We start from the raw sequence: 18,947 nt of genomic DNA on the forward strand, positions 1-18,947 counted from the left end.
CTGGGAGTCAGCCATTAAAACCTAATCCTGAATTATAAATAAGTATTTCATTTAGTATGCCATGTTACATTAAGCACATTTTTATGGTGAAGGTGTATTTAAGGGACTTGTCCTTCTGTCGGGCTGCTGTTTGTTTTTGGAAGAAGACAAGGGGACAGATTCAGGACAATAATTCTCTATTTGACTTGTTCTGGGCAGACATCGGGCAAAGAAATACTTATAAAGCCTAATGGGACTGAAGGATTTCAACCAGAGTCTACATGGCTGCAGGAAACTCCAAGAAGCAGGCACGGGCTGACAGATAGACGGACACAGAGAATGGCTGGCTGGAGACAACGTCAGTAAGATTAGCTGATACAACCAGTGAAGAGATCGGGGTAACCCAACTCAAATGACCTGAGTCATGGTTAGCATCGAGGTAATAAATGAGACTTCCTTCAACAATTTGATGAAGTACAATAAATAAAAATGAATCATACTTAATTAACTCCAATTAGGTTTTGTTTGAATCTGCATCATGCTGGTATCTGGTATAATTAATAACCACATGTAAGATTGGAATAACAATAAATCAGCTGGTGAAGAGATGCGCTCATGCCGTATATCTACAAGTGGTAAGCACTGGCCAGTATTCCTCACAATTCCTTCAGTTTGGATCTAATTTCAAAAGACTTCCCTCCAGGTCCACTTTCAAGTGTGTGCTGGTTCAGATTTACATCAATGTTAGAGATAGAGGCCCCTTCTCTGATCTTCCCCATCAGAGGGGAAGACTGTGTACAGAGGATAAACACTATATTTTAAAGGTCTTGTGCACCCAAATCAGAAAAAAACACATTTTTCTCTCTTACTTCTAGTGGTGTCTAGAGGATAATAGACCTCACTGTGGACAGCTTTCATTGTATCTAAATAGCTATTATAACAAAGAGTCTAAAGCCATGCTAGCACTCTGTGAGGCTGTAGCCTACCTGTATTTAGTGCAATTTCAGGACAATCCACCCAATAGTCGTCAAGATATTTCACTCCATATCAACCTCCTGGATTCCTGAATGTCTGTATTAAATGGCATAGCAATTCATCAATGCATTAGTTGTTGAGATGGTTCAGTCTTGACTGAGGTGGTGGACCTTTCGACCGACCAACAAACCAATTTGCCATTTTTAGAGCTATAGGGGACTGACCATTGTTGTGATGGCCAATTATTCCAAAATACCAATTGTCAGAAACAAAGAAAAACCAAACGCCAACTGCTCCAAAGGCCCATTTTTCCAAAAATACACACTCTCAATTGAGTGTTTTACCCTTTGTATTGTTTGGATGTGCAAGAAAAGGACAAAGTCAGGTGACCTTTGTCATCATTGTAACAATAATAAGCATGTGATTGATGTGAAATGGTAATAGTTTGATTAGGTTTCAAAACTACTTGGGTTTAGGTTTAGGAAAAGCTCGTGATTTTGGGGTTTTCGGGAATACCGTGTCATAGGAACAATGATATGCCACCAGGCTATCTTTGCTAAAAACCACAGGGACCTAAACATATTATTTGAAACAAGCTGAATCAATTAAAGAAATGGTAAGGTACCACCTTGTAAATATGTGTCATGCAACTTTTTAATATCAACTTACATTTTATAACAGCATCATGTAGGAAAACTGTAAATCACCTGCACTGGGGTCACAAGCATTGTGTTCAAAATTGTTGAAAAAATTCTTAAATAGATTGTAGTACTGAGGAGGGAGCCGAGGCTGCAACAAAAAGTCAGTTTCTCACCTAATATAATCGTTTACTATTTCTAGAGATGTTGCTTTTAATGTACTCTGATGTCGCCATGCATGGTACCAGAGATAGTGTAATCAAGTTTACGGCTAACAAGCTTCTTCAAATTTCAAGCCTTTCACGTTTGGCAAGGTGTGAGAATAGCTTGTGTCTCGTGTATGTGCAAATGAGACACAAGACAGGAGGGCATCTAACCATAAAGATAAGAAAATTACACTTTAATATGCTTTACACAAGTATAAAACATAGATTATGAATAGTTTGGGACCGCATACAATAGAGAATGTTCTAATTAAAAGGAAACAACAAAAAAACATTGAAGTTCTTCCCTAAAAGTTGCATTTATAAGTTGAATTTATTCTGCCTTTGATATTTTGATGAATATCGACCACTGATGTAAAGCGGCACAATTAGCATACATCTCAGTGATTAGACTAAATGCAGCCATACTGAAGCTGTGACTAAGGAGACTAAAAATGAGGAGTAAAGAATGATGGATACCCATTTTACTTGAGAAAAATATCATATCTAGCAGGATAAATTACAACACTGGCTTAATTGTCTGGTAAATGTTCTTAAATAAAAAAACGGATGGCAGCATGCAAAGGGAATTAGGATGCCTTTCTTACCGCAAAAATGGACTGAGGCTCAATTTGAAAGTCACAAAGCACGCCACCACGCTTGCTGTGTGGCAGACAGGTGTCATGTACCAGAGGTGTATTGGACTGAGAGACTGAGCTCATCATTGCACCGGAGGCTCAAAGGGCCCTGAGCTTCTGTATCCAACACATTAGGGCTGCAGGAGAAAGGGTGGGGGGGAAGAGTATTAGCAGGATATGGCTGCAGAGGAGGGGGCAGGGCCCCGCTGAGTAATGCACACTCAGTGGATGGTGGGGGGGGCTGTTAATTGCCATGCTACATCTCAGCTGAGGGAGCACTTGTGGGACAGTGACAGTTCAAAGAGTGGGGAGTGTGACTGCAATTCAATCAAAGTATAAAATGATGTCAGTTTGGCCCTTGACCAAAAACAGATTGGAGGCAGGTATGTCATTAATTACACTCTGTTCACTTCCTTCTGTCCGTGCACTTTTTGTTCTTCGGTAATATGGACAGAGATTTTCCATTTGCAACTGCCAAAATAATTTAAACCAGCACTGTAGAGTGTGAGTGTCTGTGTAAGGCTCTCTTGTTGTGGATACAGTGTGACGCCTGTTGAGAACTGTGAGCAGTAGGGTGGGGTTCCTGTTGTGAAGGCGTAGCCCACACCACTCTATTGGCTGTGCTTTCGCAGATCTACAGGGGAACTCCATTCCTCGTTAAACGACAAACCACCACCTGTTCTCATTTCATCTCTCCCGTCCTCGCTGTGCCTCTTGGACCACTGGTGAAGGGCAGACACCCAGGTACTCCGTGAGGAATGAAGGCAAGTTTCCCATTCAAAACATTCCCCATCCATTTCCTGATGGCCGCCACCTGTTCCCTCCCCCCTCCACCTCTTCTCTTTCCACCACCACGGCCACATCTACACACACCTTGCTCTGGCGCGAGGGATGGGCAGATTGTTGGGGGATGAGAGTGGATTGTTACTGTCACAGGGGGCAAGGGAGGAAAGGAGGTGGGTACTCTGCGTTACTTGATGGCCCCCAAGTTCCAGATGTCACTGTTTTTAATGACATAATTATGACCGTCTTATGACTCCCCTTGGCCTTCAGTCTGTACTGGAAGCTGTGCACGCTGCACAAGCACACACACACACACATAAACACACATAATTGCTGCATATTATTATTCAAAGCCTGTGTGCCTATGCCATTTCTAATTATAAAGACATCTTTCTGAAAGATAGTTTACAGGTAGCTTAGGTAGCTGATTTAGATTTCCTCCTGATAGAACAAAGAAAAGCATAATAGTTGAAAGAAAATCATATTTTAATCATGTAAAATGTCAAGCATAAATGATCCCCACAAAAGGAATTATTTTCTTGACAGATTATCAATCAAATATCAAACTGGCCAGCTTCTTCTTTGCCGACACCCTGGAGCTGAGGCCATCTGGATCAGGCATTTTCTGGTCATTAACCATGCTCGGCCCTTAAGAATCTTGAAGTACTTGCTCTTTCCTGATAGAGTGACTGAGGCTGGCAACTCTGCGTTCACAGTTTGAGCCACTTTGCTTGCTAAATTCTATCTTTGCTTGGTGCAGCAGAGATATTGCTTTTGGAAGAGAAGCGTGATGAAAGGCATTTTGATCTGGAGGCATACAGCACAACAGTGTGAGACACACAAAGTGGTAGCTACCAAGCTGAACTTCAACAAACATACACTCCACGGATACATAGGAAACTGTGAAGAATGATCACAATGAATACCACGATGAACTGTTGTTTCAGTGGGGACTTGATAATGATGAAGGCAGTCCCTCCTCTAACAGGGCTAATTGGGGTTCAGAGACATCTAATGCATGATAGATGGAAAAGGAGAAGGTCTCAGTGGTGTACGGCACTGCTGGCACGAGATCACAAGCATTAATAGAGCTGAACCTTTCACTCTGGGCTGAAAGACATCTGTTGCCAGCAGGTAACCTCGGCTTTATCATTACCAGCTAGACCCACCGATGTTTTCCTGGCATGACAATTTAAAGCGATATATATGTTTTCTGGCTAATTCAAGCTGTCAACATCATCCCTGTTTGTAGGTGAAAAATGGGTGCACCACGCAGAGCACCAGATGGCAGGAATGGATCATCAATCTGAAACAGCAGACATGTGATGGATGGATTCTCCAGAGTAAACAGTTTCAAACTAAGAACCACACTGAGAAGAAATTTGCTCACAAATGAGCACTTTTGTGTCGACATTATGCATTGAAAGAACCGCAAACGGCGTCTAAGGCTATTCATGTTTGTGACTTAACATTTACGGGCACAATGCATGATCCATATGGAAATACAAAGCAGTCCCACTACCAAAATTTTTAAAAAGGCAGGACTAAAATCTGCTATCATCTAAAGTGTTTAATATAAGGACTAATACTAGTAAACAAGCAGGTCCAATGCCACCGGCTGTAATCGTTATTTTTATCATAGTAACGTGGCAATTGCCAGTTGGAGGTGTAAATAAACAGTTCGCCATTATGGAAAAAAGTCTCAGTGGCTGTCTTGCTGAGAGTAAGATGAGAAGATCGATAACCCTTTCAGGTTTGTACAGAAAATTTGAAGCTTAGTTTAGCACAGTAAGCTTAAAAAGAGCTAGCCTGGCTCTGTCCAAAGGAAACAAAATTCCCATACCATCTAACTAATTAACACTAATATATCTTGATTGATTAATTTGGATAAAAAATGATGTGTAAACTGGACACGTTGTGGTTTTACAGTGAGTTATGAGCCAAACAATTTCTTCGCTGGGTGCAATAAATGCAATAAATCTTCAACTCTTTGCAAGAAAGTCTGTTTCCCAAACTGTTGAACTGTTCCTTTAAATTAAAAGTAGTAGTCTAACAAGTCCCTATATTACCACATTTCATAAAGGAATTGCACTGCATTCAAAACAAATCCTTGTGTACATACTTCTGTATATAGTTAATAATGTACATGGTATTTATCTGTATAAGTGCTATGGTCCAAAAACTTCCCCAAGGGACATATTCCAGTATACCAGGCCAAACCGCGCATGTTGAATTTAATGCACCTGAATTGTTAATAAGACTTTAACTGTAGAGACAAAATATGCTGAAATTTCTGTTGACTTTGTCAAGATTATCTTTTTTCTTCTTTCTTTTTTTTTTTACATTTTGTTTGCTGAAACAGCAACAGATTTGACGTTTTGTCAACTGACAGCTTCCCTTCAAAGACAAGAGAAGCACTCTGGGTAAGTAGGCAACATCCTGGGTATGAGGTGGCAAAGTGCGCAGACTGAATATCACAATGTTTGCAGACAAACCCAAACCCGCTGAGATGCCGTGTCACATCATGACAGGTTGCACTCTCCAAGCAAAGTAAAACCTCTCCCACTAAATTCTGAATATAAAAAGCTGCAAAATAAAAAAAAAAGTAACAGTGGAAAGCAGAGATGAGTCCTTTTATGATGGAGGCATCTCCATATGACATGTGACCACCAGTGTGTGCCATGAATAAATCATCCTGAACCGGGCAGAGAGAGTAAACAGTTGTGTATCTTCACCTCAGATGCCTAGAGAGGCCTGTCAGACACAGCAGTTAACAAAGCCTACCTCCTCATCATCATGCGGACGGTGTTTCAGCACATCCAAGTCCAAACCTGACACCATTACCCGAAAACCCCCCATCTTCTCCTCCCCGGTACACAACGCAAAAACTCACTCAGTGTTTCTACAGAGTCAACTTAAAGTGAAGTTAAAGCGAGGATTGTAGCAGTGCTGCTAATCTTTCCCCAGAGTCTCTGCTTCACTTGGTTGTATTTAAAGACCGCCCGGATTGTCTTTGTAAATTAGGCAACCGGAGCTCTGGGATTAGCTGCCAATTTGTACCCACTGTGGAAAGAAACTCCTTAAGACCTCCATGATTTTATCTATTAACACAACTTCAAGCACAATCAGGCTCTTATCGGGTGCATCCCTGGCTCCAAGCTATGGTACGACTCGCACTCTGCATAAAATAGCCATGAGTCTAATGCGGCCAATGGCTCGTTTCAGCATCATTTCAAACGAGAATGTCACAAGAGATGATGAGAAGATTTTTTAGAATATAGTTTTTTTTTTATTTATAATTTATAATTGGCAGATACAAAAAACTCTTGAACTGTATCCAAAGTGTGCAATAAAATCACTGTTGATTTTTTCCAAAAGAAAAATACAAAAAGACCATCTACTTTGGAAAGTTGACAGTTGACAACCAATGTAAACTGGAGTGAACTGGTAATTCTACAGAGGGTTTTACTAATCGCTACTAATGCTCTTTTAACTGACTACAGTTGTTAACAAATTGCAAATCTGCTTTGCTCTCCCAAGATGATAACCAAAGTCATTATGTGTACATACATCTACATTGGTGACATTCTATTTCCCCATTGTTAAATACAAGAAAGGCAATCATATCCATAAGCAGCACAAATGTGTATAACACATTAAAATGAAATAGTTTTCAAAATTGTACCAAGATGTTCATGTGAGAGAGGTTAAACAAAAAAATGGGGGAGAAGGGAGGAGGGGGAGGCATTTCCAAACATAATGTTGTAAACAATCACCTTCACTCACCGAGATGTACAAAAAAAAACACGTTGGAGCTTGTTAAGTGCTAAACAGCTGTTATAAATTCAAAATGCTTCAGCAGTCTGAACAAGCATCAACCTCTGGAATCAAACATCGAAGGCAATAATGCTTAATAATAAACTGAATACGTATTTAGAAAACTCACAGCAGCAACACAATATGAAACTGGTTTCTGCTCGTCAAAGTTTGATGACAAAATTGCAAATTAAAATGGAAATACAATTAAAGGAACAATGTATTGAAAAAAAAAAAAAAAAAAAAGACTAGCATTTTACTTTCACATTTCGACTGTAACACATACACACACCCAAAAAGTAAAATCTAATTTACATCCACATTCTTGCCATGATCCCATTCCTTGACAGCCCGTGAGCATTAGCAGAGGCTTTGATATGATGCTGGTGCCTTACCCTTTATATCCCACGAATATGACATGATAAACAAAACAATCTCAATTTAATCTAAACAGTTATATGAACACAGAAGGACAAATGTGTGACTATATTTCTGTTTAAAAAAACACCATCTGAAGGACAACTCTAGGCAGGAGAGGATCCAAGCACGTCAATGGAGAATATTCAAGTGCAAAAATGTGTCAATGTAGTTTTTATGATTCTCATGCTTTCTGAAACTGGTCTGCAGGCAGATAAAATGGAAACCTCAAACAAGCGTACATTCCTTTTGTACAGCCCCATTCCCCAGATGTCAAATGTCACAAAAAAAAAACTCATAAAAGGATTCTAAAAAGAAAAATACATTTCTTGTACACAGATTTCCAGCCAATGTTTGTGACAGAAAAAAAAAAAAAAAACATCTCTCTACACAGCCAAACACACAACCTAGATCCTTCATTCTTATACAACTCAAAGCTTTAAAATGCTAAGTCTTTAAACATGCAACACCATCCAAAGTTCCTATCTAATTTCTGCTGTGCTAGACTCATGGTAACTTCCTCAGACACCAACACTTCCAGCTAACTAAAACTAGAACTATGCCCTAACGACCTACCAAAGTTGTCCGTGAGACCATTTTTCAAATACTTTTAAGGACACTGATGTCAAAAAAGATGCTCATTCATAATGTGAAAACACAATTCCCTGTCAAAGTATCCATATAAAGCACTTGCGTAGCATACTGTGTGCTCTTCCCTTTACTCTGGCACGAACAGCCAAGTAGAGACAATCTGTGGGGTAGTGCAGCTCTGTGGGGACAATGTGAATAAGCAATGGCAAAAAATGTATGCTTTTTTTTTTCCTTCTTTTCTTTTTTTTTTTAAACGTCCTTGAAACCCATATGACATTAATGATGCAGCCATGATGGAACTTTTTTTTCATATGCTGAAACCCTGGCATCACTCCAAGATGGCGAGGAGGACTTAACCCTGGCTTTACCAAGTCCTTTTTACCTAAGCTCACACCATTTCTGGGATTCCTTTGATCTGGGTCCAGCTCATTGCTGGCGTTAAGAGACTAAGAAACGGCCATCGCTACATACAGATTCAAATCAATTGACTAGAGGTCTGTTTTTCAGTTGTAGGTCAATCCAGGGCAATTTTCTTTACTTCTGAACTGCCTACGGTAAATGCAATTGTGCATTAAACAGAGTTGCCGTTAAACCACACAGCCGAAAAACTTCCACCCTTTTACCGTGACATCTTCTCTCATTTAGAGGAACTCTACAGTGCCATTAATTGACAGTCTTAAAGCCTTTACTACATGCAGATACAAGCATTACAGATAGTGACAAAGTTGTTAGGCCTGAGCTGCGGTGCAGTTTTTGTAACATTCCTAATGCAGAAAAATTTTACTTAACATATTTCTAAAAAGGTTAATACATCAACTTGATGCTGTTTCTACAAAAACAGCACATTAAGATCCAGCATCGTCAGTACCTTCAGGCTTGCACATTATATAATGGCTACATGCAGCCATACAATTTAAGGCTACTTTTCTGACCTAACTGTTTAAACCCTCTCACAGACTGGCAAATTTTGGGCATCTTTTGCAACAAAATATTGTTCATGTTGTACACCTGGAAAATCCTTGTGACTTTGAAAGGGATTTCCATGTACTAGTGTACAAACATGACAAACTCATAAATAAAGCCTGCACCAGTCTAAGCATACTGGAACACAAATGTGTCTGTAGTATGTCAGCTAGTACCATGCCATAATAGAGTCAAATACTAGAGAAAGAAACACCATCCACTGAATAAAGTAGTTAGGTTTGTAAATTAGCAATGCCCATCATCCCTTGACATACGATAAAGCCTTGCTATTGGACTAATTGCATAGTGTAAATGCAGAATGATGTTCTCATTTGCAGTCTGATCATGCCGAAAAAGGATAACATTGCACAGTCTTACGAGTAATAAAATGCAAAAGATGATCAAAATTGGTCAGTCAGCAGAAAGCTTAAAATTTGATTTAAAAACTTCATTATAACAGTACTTTTCCGTCCTTTGAAATGTACAATTTAGTGGATAACAATTCAATGAACTTTCAAATTCAGAGTGGAATTCTATTTTTCTTAAACCCAGATGGCAAATTTATGAAAATCTGCTTTACTTGCACAGCTGGATGTTACACTTCACCATACATCAATGCGCATCAAACATCTGCACTCAATGTATGCAACTAAGATAACTAGGCTGTATACCCCTGTTCTTTTTTTAATTTTTGTTGTTTATTTTTTTGAAGTAGATTATGTGCTGGCCTGTGTTTCGGGAAGTGGAGCCTCCTAAGACCAGTGAAAAAAAACCCAGAACAGTGGAATGGAGGACTTAACAGTGACAGAGTCACCTGGACACAAATCAAGAGCCACCAAAACCAATCATCTCAAAACTGTGGTTGTCTGTAAACCTTGTTTAAATCTCTTAACTGAACACAAAAGTGCAAATTGCTACCACTGTCCTGTCTCTGTGTCCTCAGTAGTGCTTCTCCTGCAGATAATCTTTCATCTTGTTAGGTAAGGGCAGTTTCTGGATCAGGTCTATCCTTGTATATTGTCTAATGACGAAGCGACAAAGGTACTGCAGGGAGCGCACTTGCATAAACCGAGATACTGGGTTGGTTAGTCTGACAGGGTAGGTTGCAGACCCTGGTAAGCGAGACCTGGAATAGCAAAAAGCTCCATTCTCTGAGTCTTTGATAGAGTGTTCGATTAAGTCGACAATGGACGTGTGTCCCTCCACATCAGGCTGCTCATAGAAGCTGAAGCGTCCATTGGAGTGTTCGATGCGGGTGTGGAGGGTTTTGCCCTGTGACCTGAAACTCAGGCTGAGCAGGTACCTGTCGTCCGAACTGTCTCTGACCAGGAATGAGCCGTCGGCCAAGTTGACCAGTTTTTCCTCCGCCTCCCAGCGTGTGATGGGACCCCAGTACCAGCCCTGCCTCGCCAGCTTCTTCAGCTCCTCTGTCAGACTGGTGACGACCATGGGCCCGCTGCTCTGGACCGAGTCGTAAACCCGACTGACCCCAGGAGCTGAGTTTGGGTCAAAGTTGAGGTGGTGTCTTACCCTCTCAGCTACCTGGCTGTCTGAAGAGCTGAACCCTGAAAATGTCCTGGAAATATGTCCATTACTTGTTATGGGTGGCAGGAGTGGAGAGAGGGGAGGTGGGACCTCTACTCTAGAGCTTTGGAGCATCACACCAGCAGAACCGATGAGAAGACTATTAACTGAGGTTTCCATGAAGAGATCCGGAGGCATCCCACTAACCAGTTCATGTTCCTCCTGTCCCTGTTCTGTGTGGAGGGACCCATTGTCCGCTTCAGTCCCCACCTCCATAGGAGAGGAGCTGTCCAGGCAGAAGGAGTGGGACCCTTCCGGGTACATTCCCTCATCTAAAGGCATTGTGTACTGGATGTAGTCCTGGGGAGTTAACCCCAGCACCACAGGCACGTCATTTTCATCAATATTTAGATGCAGCTCACCATTTTGCGGCTGCTGGAGATTCTTTAAGGATTCTGCTTGGTCCTGAAAGAGCCCTTCCATCTGGAAATCATGAAATTCTTTCCGGACACCATTTAAGTTGGGACTTGGGCTGGGAGAGTGAACCATGGCTTTAACTTTTACCTCCATCTTGATGCAGGCCTCATCAGAGTTGACTGAGCGCAGAGGCCACGGTGAGGGGCTGTAGTGGTGACTCCGTAGGGACGCGGATCTAAGGGGTCTCTGGGCTTTCACCTCGTTGAAGCTGATGGGCACAGACGAAGAGGAGAAGGTGTCATCGTCATCAACTGAGCCTATAGCAGAGGAGCTGCCTTTCACTTTCGCCTTCTGCTTGGCAGACAGCCTCCTCTTTAGTGATCCCATCAGGCCCTCACTCTTTGAGCGGCCCTTATTCTGGCCCCCTTTGTCCTCTTCACCACCAAGGTCACAGCCAGAAAGCTCTTTGGTGTAGCAGCCCCCAAAAAGTGACTCTTCCTTAGAAAACTCTGTAGTCACTGAGGGCTGCTGGAGCATGACAAAGTCACCCTCCTCTTTGCCCTTTATGCTGAGGGACTTGCGGATGGTCTTAAGGCTTATCTTCTTCATTCTGACAGGCCCGCCAAATTGGGGGCATGGGATGGCTCTCCTGGTATCCCGATGAAAGTACTATCCACAGTGTCCTCCCATCAGGCCACACGAAACAAGTCATGCATACAGTGGACCCATCAAACCCTGCAGAAAGAAAAACACACACGATTATAGATATTCTGTTCAGTCCTAAAAATACTTATCAGCATTAAACACATTACAGCCAATTAGTGCCGTGGGTTTTTTTGTGTGTTTTAACTCTGTTAAGGTTGCAACTACCGATTACTATAGCAGTGGATTAATGACTACAAGTATTTCTCAATTAATGATTTGATCTATGAAATTACATTAGTGATAAAAGCAAATTATAACGTCTTAATCTAATGTCATTAAATGTCTTGATTTCTCTGACCAAGAGTCAAAAGCCCTTTGAGAAATGTTCAGTTCATCATCACACAAGACAACAAAAAGCAAATCCTCATAGCTGAGAAGCTGGAACCCAGTGATGTTTGGTATTTTTGGAAATAAAACAATGCCTATCAGATTAAAGTGCTGACTTTCAGGTTTAATGTAATGGGTTCACGGCTCTACTGTTTACTTATTATAAACAGCCCTAAATTTAAAAAGGGGCCATTTTTAATCAGACAAATTACACAAATATATACAAATTCATTGTGTTTAATATCTGATTAAATTAATTGACAGCTTAAAGTCTATGATCCATATACATGAACAGATGCTTGGTATTTTCCCTAGTCATGCTCTGTTGGTCCTGTGCTGCTGCTACTGTTTTCCCTTTAAACTCTTTGCTTGTTTTGGCAGTGTGTTTAGGATCACTTCCCTGCTGCATTGTTTACTATGAACAGTTCCTATACTGCTGCCCCCAATATAGATGTCAAAAAGCCACATAACTGAAAGCAAGCACTTTCACCTCACAGCTACTTTTTTCTTTCAATTTAACTGCAATGTGCTAGATTGTAGTGCCAAACAATAGAAAATGTGTCACACCACAAATATTCACTGACTGCACAGTATTAAAGTGATTTTATTGATGAATAACAATCACTGCCTTTCCATCTGTCAAAAAAAAAAAAAAAAAACTATGACAGTTAAACAGGCAAACCCAGACTCAAATGATATCTCAACACATGTGCCACTTAAAGCACATAAATAAAGCTGCTTGATAATAAAGACAGCTGCAATCTGATTACTCACCATTATGTGCAGGAAAATGGTGACTCAGTTGGATGGGTCAAGTTCCACTTCCACTACCTTTCATTTGATGCTATGGAAAACAAAGCCAGCTCATTTGAAAAAGTTGCACTCTTCTGGTTCGTACATGATTTTCTAAGGGAATCACACATATTTTTTGTAACTACACACTCACATAAAACAAACTGTGTGTTGATAAAGCCAACGTTAGCATGGTTTGTCCTGACCTGTTAAGGCCTTCGGACACAACACCATGCCTTTAGCTTAGCAACGCTTCTTACTTTAAGACTTTAATGGCAACACTTCTGAAAGTATATGCTCCAAATACCATTAAACCGGTACACTTTAAATATTAAGACCACGAGAAACAAACTATGATGAACCGATATAGCTTGTCAATTTAACAAGACGCTGCTTTGCTTGTATGCTAACATCTAACAGCTAACCACCAGTTAGTTTGTTAGCACATCTACTTTCAAAGTAAACATGCGATCTATCAACATTTTTAAAAGGGTGCACATAATAGTGTCTCTTACCCGGTCACTTCTGTTGGTCTTAGTAGGCAAAACAACCCCGAGGTGTTGACATTTGTCCTGTACAACGCGTTCATAAAAAGGGTTCGCTCCTTGACGACTGTTGGCTAATGTTAGCTTCACTAATGTTAGCTTACTACCTAAAAGCCAATCAGCTAGCTTTGTTAACGTTTGCAGTCGAAAACATCACCGTCAGCTTGCCTTTCGTCACCTTCTGCACACAGACGAAGGTACAAAGCGTTTATGTGGCCGGATTTGGGCTCTTCTCTAAACGTGCGGGTTTACACTGCCGTCTAGGATGACACAATAAGGTGACATCTTTCTTTCTAGGTTGGGCTAACACTTTGTAGCTTACGGCCTCTTCCTTTCTTCCTTTGTTGCCTGTTGAATTGTGGGAGTAGATTCAGATGCAGCGAATCACACACACACACACACACACACACACACACACACACACACACACACACACACACACACACACACACAGAGAGAGAGGGAGAGCAGCTACAGCACATTTCTACATCCCAGAGACAGACACAACCCAAACACTTAGAGATTAATTGATTTATCTTCTCTAAATCAATTAAAATAATCATATATAAAACTAATATGTTACATTTAATGTTATTATTTGAACATATTTATGGTTGGAAATGTGTTTAGGTTAGAAAAGAGGAATTTATTATCCGACAAAATGTTGGGGCAGTGAAGTAATATGTTGTCCGTCCTTAAACAACCCACCACCTAATGTTATTGAGCAAAGCATTTTACTATAACTGCTCTAATGGGGATGCTCAGTTGCTTAAAGTAGAAGGATGTGGTTGACTTGGGCAGCTCCCTTGTATGGAGTAAGGTGTTGCAAAAACCCATGCATGCTCTGTGAACTTCTGCTGGGAAAAACATTATGTTTTAAAAATAAAGAAATAAATAAGCCATGTGGCCTTAATCAATATTACTGCATTAATTGTCTTGTCAAAGAAAATTCAGCAAACAGCAAAACTTGGAACAGGGAGCAGCTGCTGGAAGGAAGTCGCCTATTCAGTCCACTCATAACAGAGACATAAACTATGAACATTTTTAGATATGCAGTCCCTGAAATAATTTTTCACTTGTACAAATGACTGAAGATTATTTTTGTTAGTGTGCTCTGCTAAACTCCCCCAGACAGTGGTTTTAAAATGCATGATCATACTTACCAGTATTTGGACTTTTCATAAGGATAGGTAGTGTGACATGCCTAATAAAGAGTGTGTGTTTTTTTCTTAATTGTGCTAAATCAAGTCATGCCTTCAATGCTTTTGGAGAAATGTGACAAATAGTCGATTGCTGTGATAATTAATACAGAAGCTGCTTATGAAGATACTAAAAAACGAAAGCTTATTTGTAGCTCATAGCAAATAATTTAGTGTTTTGTTTCTCTCTGTTTTTCTGCTTGTTTGCTTGCACTTCACACCATGCCATTATAATACAGTTTAAATACAGTATATAACTTTCCCCCAGTGCAATAATCAGGATTCCATTTTCCACTACAGATATCAGATAACTGTAGAAATATCAACCACTACATTTTTTCCCCCTAAAGCTGGCTCTGCTTAGCCTTTATGCAGGAAGGTCTTTCTAATTTGTATTCCAGCAACATCAAGTTGGCCCTCCAAGTATTTTCATGTATTTGATACAGCAACTAAAACTTGAACTCTGAAATGATACATTGGTCGCCTAATTAGTGTCAGTATTGTTTTAAAGTAGATTGTGTTTACCACTGCCAGGCTAATTTGGTCCATATACTGAACATTACATTGTTTTTTCCACACTGTCAAGTGTATGGCAGTCCTTCAACAACCTGCTTAGGGCAGCTGTGTGCAGACAGGCTCTGAGCAAAGACTCTAATTACCAGGCCCTATTAGGGTTGATCAGGCTGCCTTCACTTGATGTGTTGGCACAGGAGGGGAGGGCTGGTGGTGGGGGAGGAAGGAGGGGTGGCAGCTCTTAGATATAGCACCAAGGACACTGGGAAGCGAGGATGCGATGTTTCTACAAGATAAATTAGCCGTGACAAACAAACTTTAGTGTGGTTGATATTTGTTGCCAGACAGTAAAAACAATTAAATACTTAGTTGTGGCCATAACCCAGTCTGTTTTGTCATGACAGGATAAACAGATCAAAAAAGTTCCTAATAGCAGGCTGTTTATATTTTAGATAAATTAAATCTTACTCTAATAGTTTGATAGGAATGGAGAGTATCTGCACGATGTTGCCAAACACCACAGAGCACAACATGTGAGGGCATCTCTGTCTCTCTCTCTCTCTCACGATCAATATTTCCAAAAGAATTTGAATTTATGTATAAGCACGACTCAAAAGCACTGAACCTCAAGTCAGGGTGGAACACTGTACACATGGATCAGGCCAAACTGATTAATGAGACACCTCTACATGTTAGGGAAGCTCCTCAGGTTTCATCTTAATTTCAAATGAACGCTGTATCAGCCATAAATTATTTGCACAAAAATGTCTTTCGCTCGCTTCAGTTTCATTCAGTCCTTTGACTCGACTCCTTTGCCAATGGGGGATTGTCGGGGGGCCCCATCGGTGCCCACCCTCATATCCTCAACACTTGCAGTGGAGCGGAAGACGGGTACAGCAGGCATGTCAAACAGTGACAGGGCCAGTGGGACCACTTGGGTTTTGTTTCAGGAATGACTGTGGGAGAAGACAGTAGCCTCCAAATACAGTCTGAGAATTTATGGTAAGGATGATGTCCACACCTCCTTCTCACTGTGTCTCATGCTCATTTCGACAGATTCATTTTCCTTCCTTTTTTTTTCTGGTTAGCAATATAAATCAAAGAGTGGTTGAATCAGTTCATCATATGACTTTTTCCCTTATACAATGACTACTGTTACAGCAGCTGTGTCCACAATGTAATGACTCATCTATAGAGACTTGAGCTCAGTCCAATTGGCTTCCTGGTTAAAACAATGAATTATTTGCTTTCATGCTTCAGCTCTGTAATAACGTCACCCTTGATTTCACATTGTTAATTCCTGAAATAACTCCTCATATTTTTTTTGCCATATGGTGTGCTGAATTTTGGACAATTACAGTAATTATATGACTACATAGCTGATTTGACCTTGTTTTATGCATGAAATGCATTAAGAGCTACAGGTCCAGCAGCCCTCCTGAAACATTTGGTGATTTAGTTTACTTCAGCTTTCTCACATCCCTGTTTACAGTCACTTTAAGGTGCTTGAATGTGCTAAAAGGGACTGTAAAAAAATGATTAGGGGAAGAGAGGGTTATGTATTCTTTCTTTTTGCTGGTAGTTTGACTTTTTGGGAGAGCACAGGAGAGTTACCCCAAATTTACATTCTTTAAATGTTCTAGGGCTTAATTCTTCTCTCCACAGTCGCTAATGGGGCCAATTAGTAGAAACCCAATACATTTGCTATTTTTATGGGTTTTTGTGATTAAATGTTCTCTCGCACATTTGTCTGCATTATGACAGAAAGTTATATGTTTTATAAAGCTGGCCAATATTGTAATATTATAATCAAGTCTAGCCTTTAATTTAGTATCTCCTTATACTTAAATATACATAGCTATAGCTATATGTATAGCTACAATTAAGCTATACATTTGTACTTCTTTCCAGCTATATACAGTATGTAGTCTCTACCAGATATCTCCAAAATGAAATCAGCAGTGCAGTGCTCCATGACTTCTGTCCAGGTTGGCCAGTATGGTCAGGCACATGATGACTCATTATCAGCTTTAACCATGGTGAGAGTCCAGAGACTGAGATGCTCCGAAATCTGGCTTCAAAGTGTTTCAATTGGCAAGATTTCCATTCAGAGACGAAGCTTACATTCATTAACAGCCTGAGGTAGTTTCTGGCATATGAGTAATTTAGCTTGATATAAAATAAATGACAGATTTTGTGTATGATTTACAATGTAAGGAATCATATTGCATTTGAAAACACAGGAAATTAGAGGTTGAAAGTACAAAACATAGAATATACTTTTCAGACCAAATATGCACTTATATAAGCTGTATTAGAGTCATACAAAAAATATATACAGTAATAATAATAAATAAATAAAAATAAATAATACAGTGAACATGAATGAAAGGACAACTGCTGTTTTGAGGACAAAAACGTCTGAAAAGACATCTGGGAAAAAAGCATAGCTGTGTGATGGTCAAAAATACAGGGCTGAATGACATACACATTACCCATGTTTTCATTTATTTAAAGTGAAGTTTTGCTTCCTGCCTGCAGCCTATGCTAACAAAAGATCCAAGACACACAGTGGTTGTCAAACAGAAATTATGTGATGTACTGTTTGGAGCAGACTCAACAGCTTTTGAGAACTCCTAGTCTGACCCTGGGCGATGTATTTTTCCACTAGGTAAAGAAGGCTTCCTCAGCTGTTTGGATGTCTCTCACTCTGTTACATTTGCAGAAAGTCAAACCCAGTCCTATAAATTGTATCAGAGGCTGGGGGAACTGGAATACATTTTTTATCCTCCACAGGTCAATGGACCCTTTGGCAGGTCCATCAATATGACTCATGTTGTGCAGCCAACTCCAGTCCAAAACACAACAGATTTTGTTTTAAATTCTGGTCAACATGCAAAGGTTTCCAGACATAACAAATATGTCACATAAAATTACAGGGATGTGTGGATAAAATAATTTCCCATGTAGTGTGATGGTGCAACCATATGAAAACAGCATCTTGAATTGGATATTTGATTCACTGTGCAGTAAATATGATATATGAAGCTCTGGAATGTGGATGGTTGCCTATGAGAAAAATGTATCTGAATTTAAAATAATTTTAGAAAGTGGAGAGGAATATTGGTTTGAAAGAAAATGTGCTGAAGTAAAACAGTAATGGATTATGAAAGCAGAAATTATCATTTTCCTTCTACCCCCTCAAACTCTTCGAAGGTGACATTAGAATATACAGTAGGCAGCCAAATTAATTATGGGCTTAAATCCCTCTGGAATTCTCAAAAGCTGTGTGATTACATTATTATCATATCAAATTATCATTTGCTAAGTTTGTTAATTATCACCCTGTCAGCTGATCATATCCACATCACATCTCAAGTGTGAGATCTCATGCAATTGGATTAACTTACACACAGAAAATAACTTATGCCTGCACTCGTGTTAAGAGGCTATGCACATCATCTTTGATATTTGACAACGTCAGTGTTTGAGGAGATTAATTTAATGACAGGATAATGTGGCTGCTGTCAAAACTACATTCAATATTGAAGCAATGCAATGATTTTGAAATATGCCTTGAAACACTGATGATCCTGGCAAGAAAAATTGCTTTGCGTGTTTACTTAACATTTCAAAAGATCAAACGGGAGAGATATGCCACAAATTGGAACATCATATGTCTCATGTCACAAACACTGTTGACAGAAAGAGCCACGCAGACAGGATTTCTAGGGACATAATCTGATCAATTGTGATCTACGGTGATTTACAGATTGATTACTTCCTGTGTCATGGTGGGGTAAAGGTGGCAGACAAAAGAACAAACTAATACAAAATAACACACCTCAAGTTTTATACATTATAGTGCCACAAAGGTGGATTGATGTACCAAGATTCGGTTGTCAGTTACTTAGAACTATCA

At 39.9% G+C, this 18,947-nt stretch overlaps 1 protein-coding gene across 2 annotated transcripts; it reads right to left on the minus strand.

Annotated features, from left to right (window-relative positions):
* Positions 1 to 6,482: 6,482 nt before the first annotated feature.
* LOC127369216 (suppressor of cytokine signaling 6) lies at positions 6,483 to 13,775 on the minus strand. 2 transcript variants are annotated; one of them, XM_051410336.1, is made up of 3 exons: positions 13,284 to 13,775; positions 12,751 to 12,820; positions 6,483 to 11,679 (listed from the first exon to the last, which is right to left on the minus strand). In XM_051410336.1, the coding sequence occupies exon 3, from the start codon at positions 11,551 to 11,553 to the stop codon at positions 9,943 to 9,945; it is 1,611 nt and encodes a 536-aa protein (XP_051266296.1). In that variant the 5' UTR covers positions 11,554 to 11,679; positions 12,751 to 12,820; positions 13,284 to 13,775; the 3' UTR covers positions 6,483 to 9,942. The 2 variants fall into 2 exon arrangements, with proteins under 2 accessions (XP_051266296.1, XP_051266297.1); XM_051410337.1 differs by lacking the exon at positions 12,751 to 12,820.
* Positions 13,776 to 18,947: the final 5,172 nt, after the last annotated feature.

The sequence above is a fragment of the Dicentrarchus labrax genome, unplaced genomic scaffold (genome assembly GCF_905237075.1).
Source record: "Dicentrarchus labrax unplaced genomic scaffold, dlabrax2021, whole genome shotgun sequence".
NCBI lineage: Eukaryota > Metazoa > Chordata > Actinopteri > Moronidae > Dicentrarchus > Dicentrarchus labrax.

Excerpts from the sequence above, each read along its gene's own strand:
- LOC127369216 (XM_051410337.1), bottom strand. The coding sequence starts at position 11,553 with ATGAAGAAGATAAGCCTTAAGACCATCCGCAAGTCCCTCAGCATAAAG.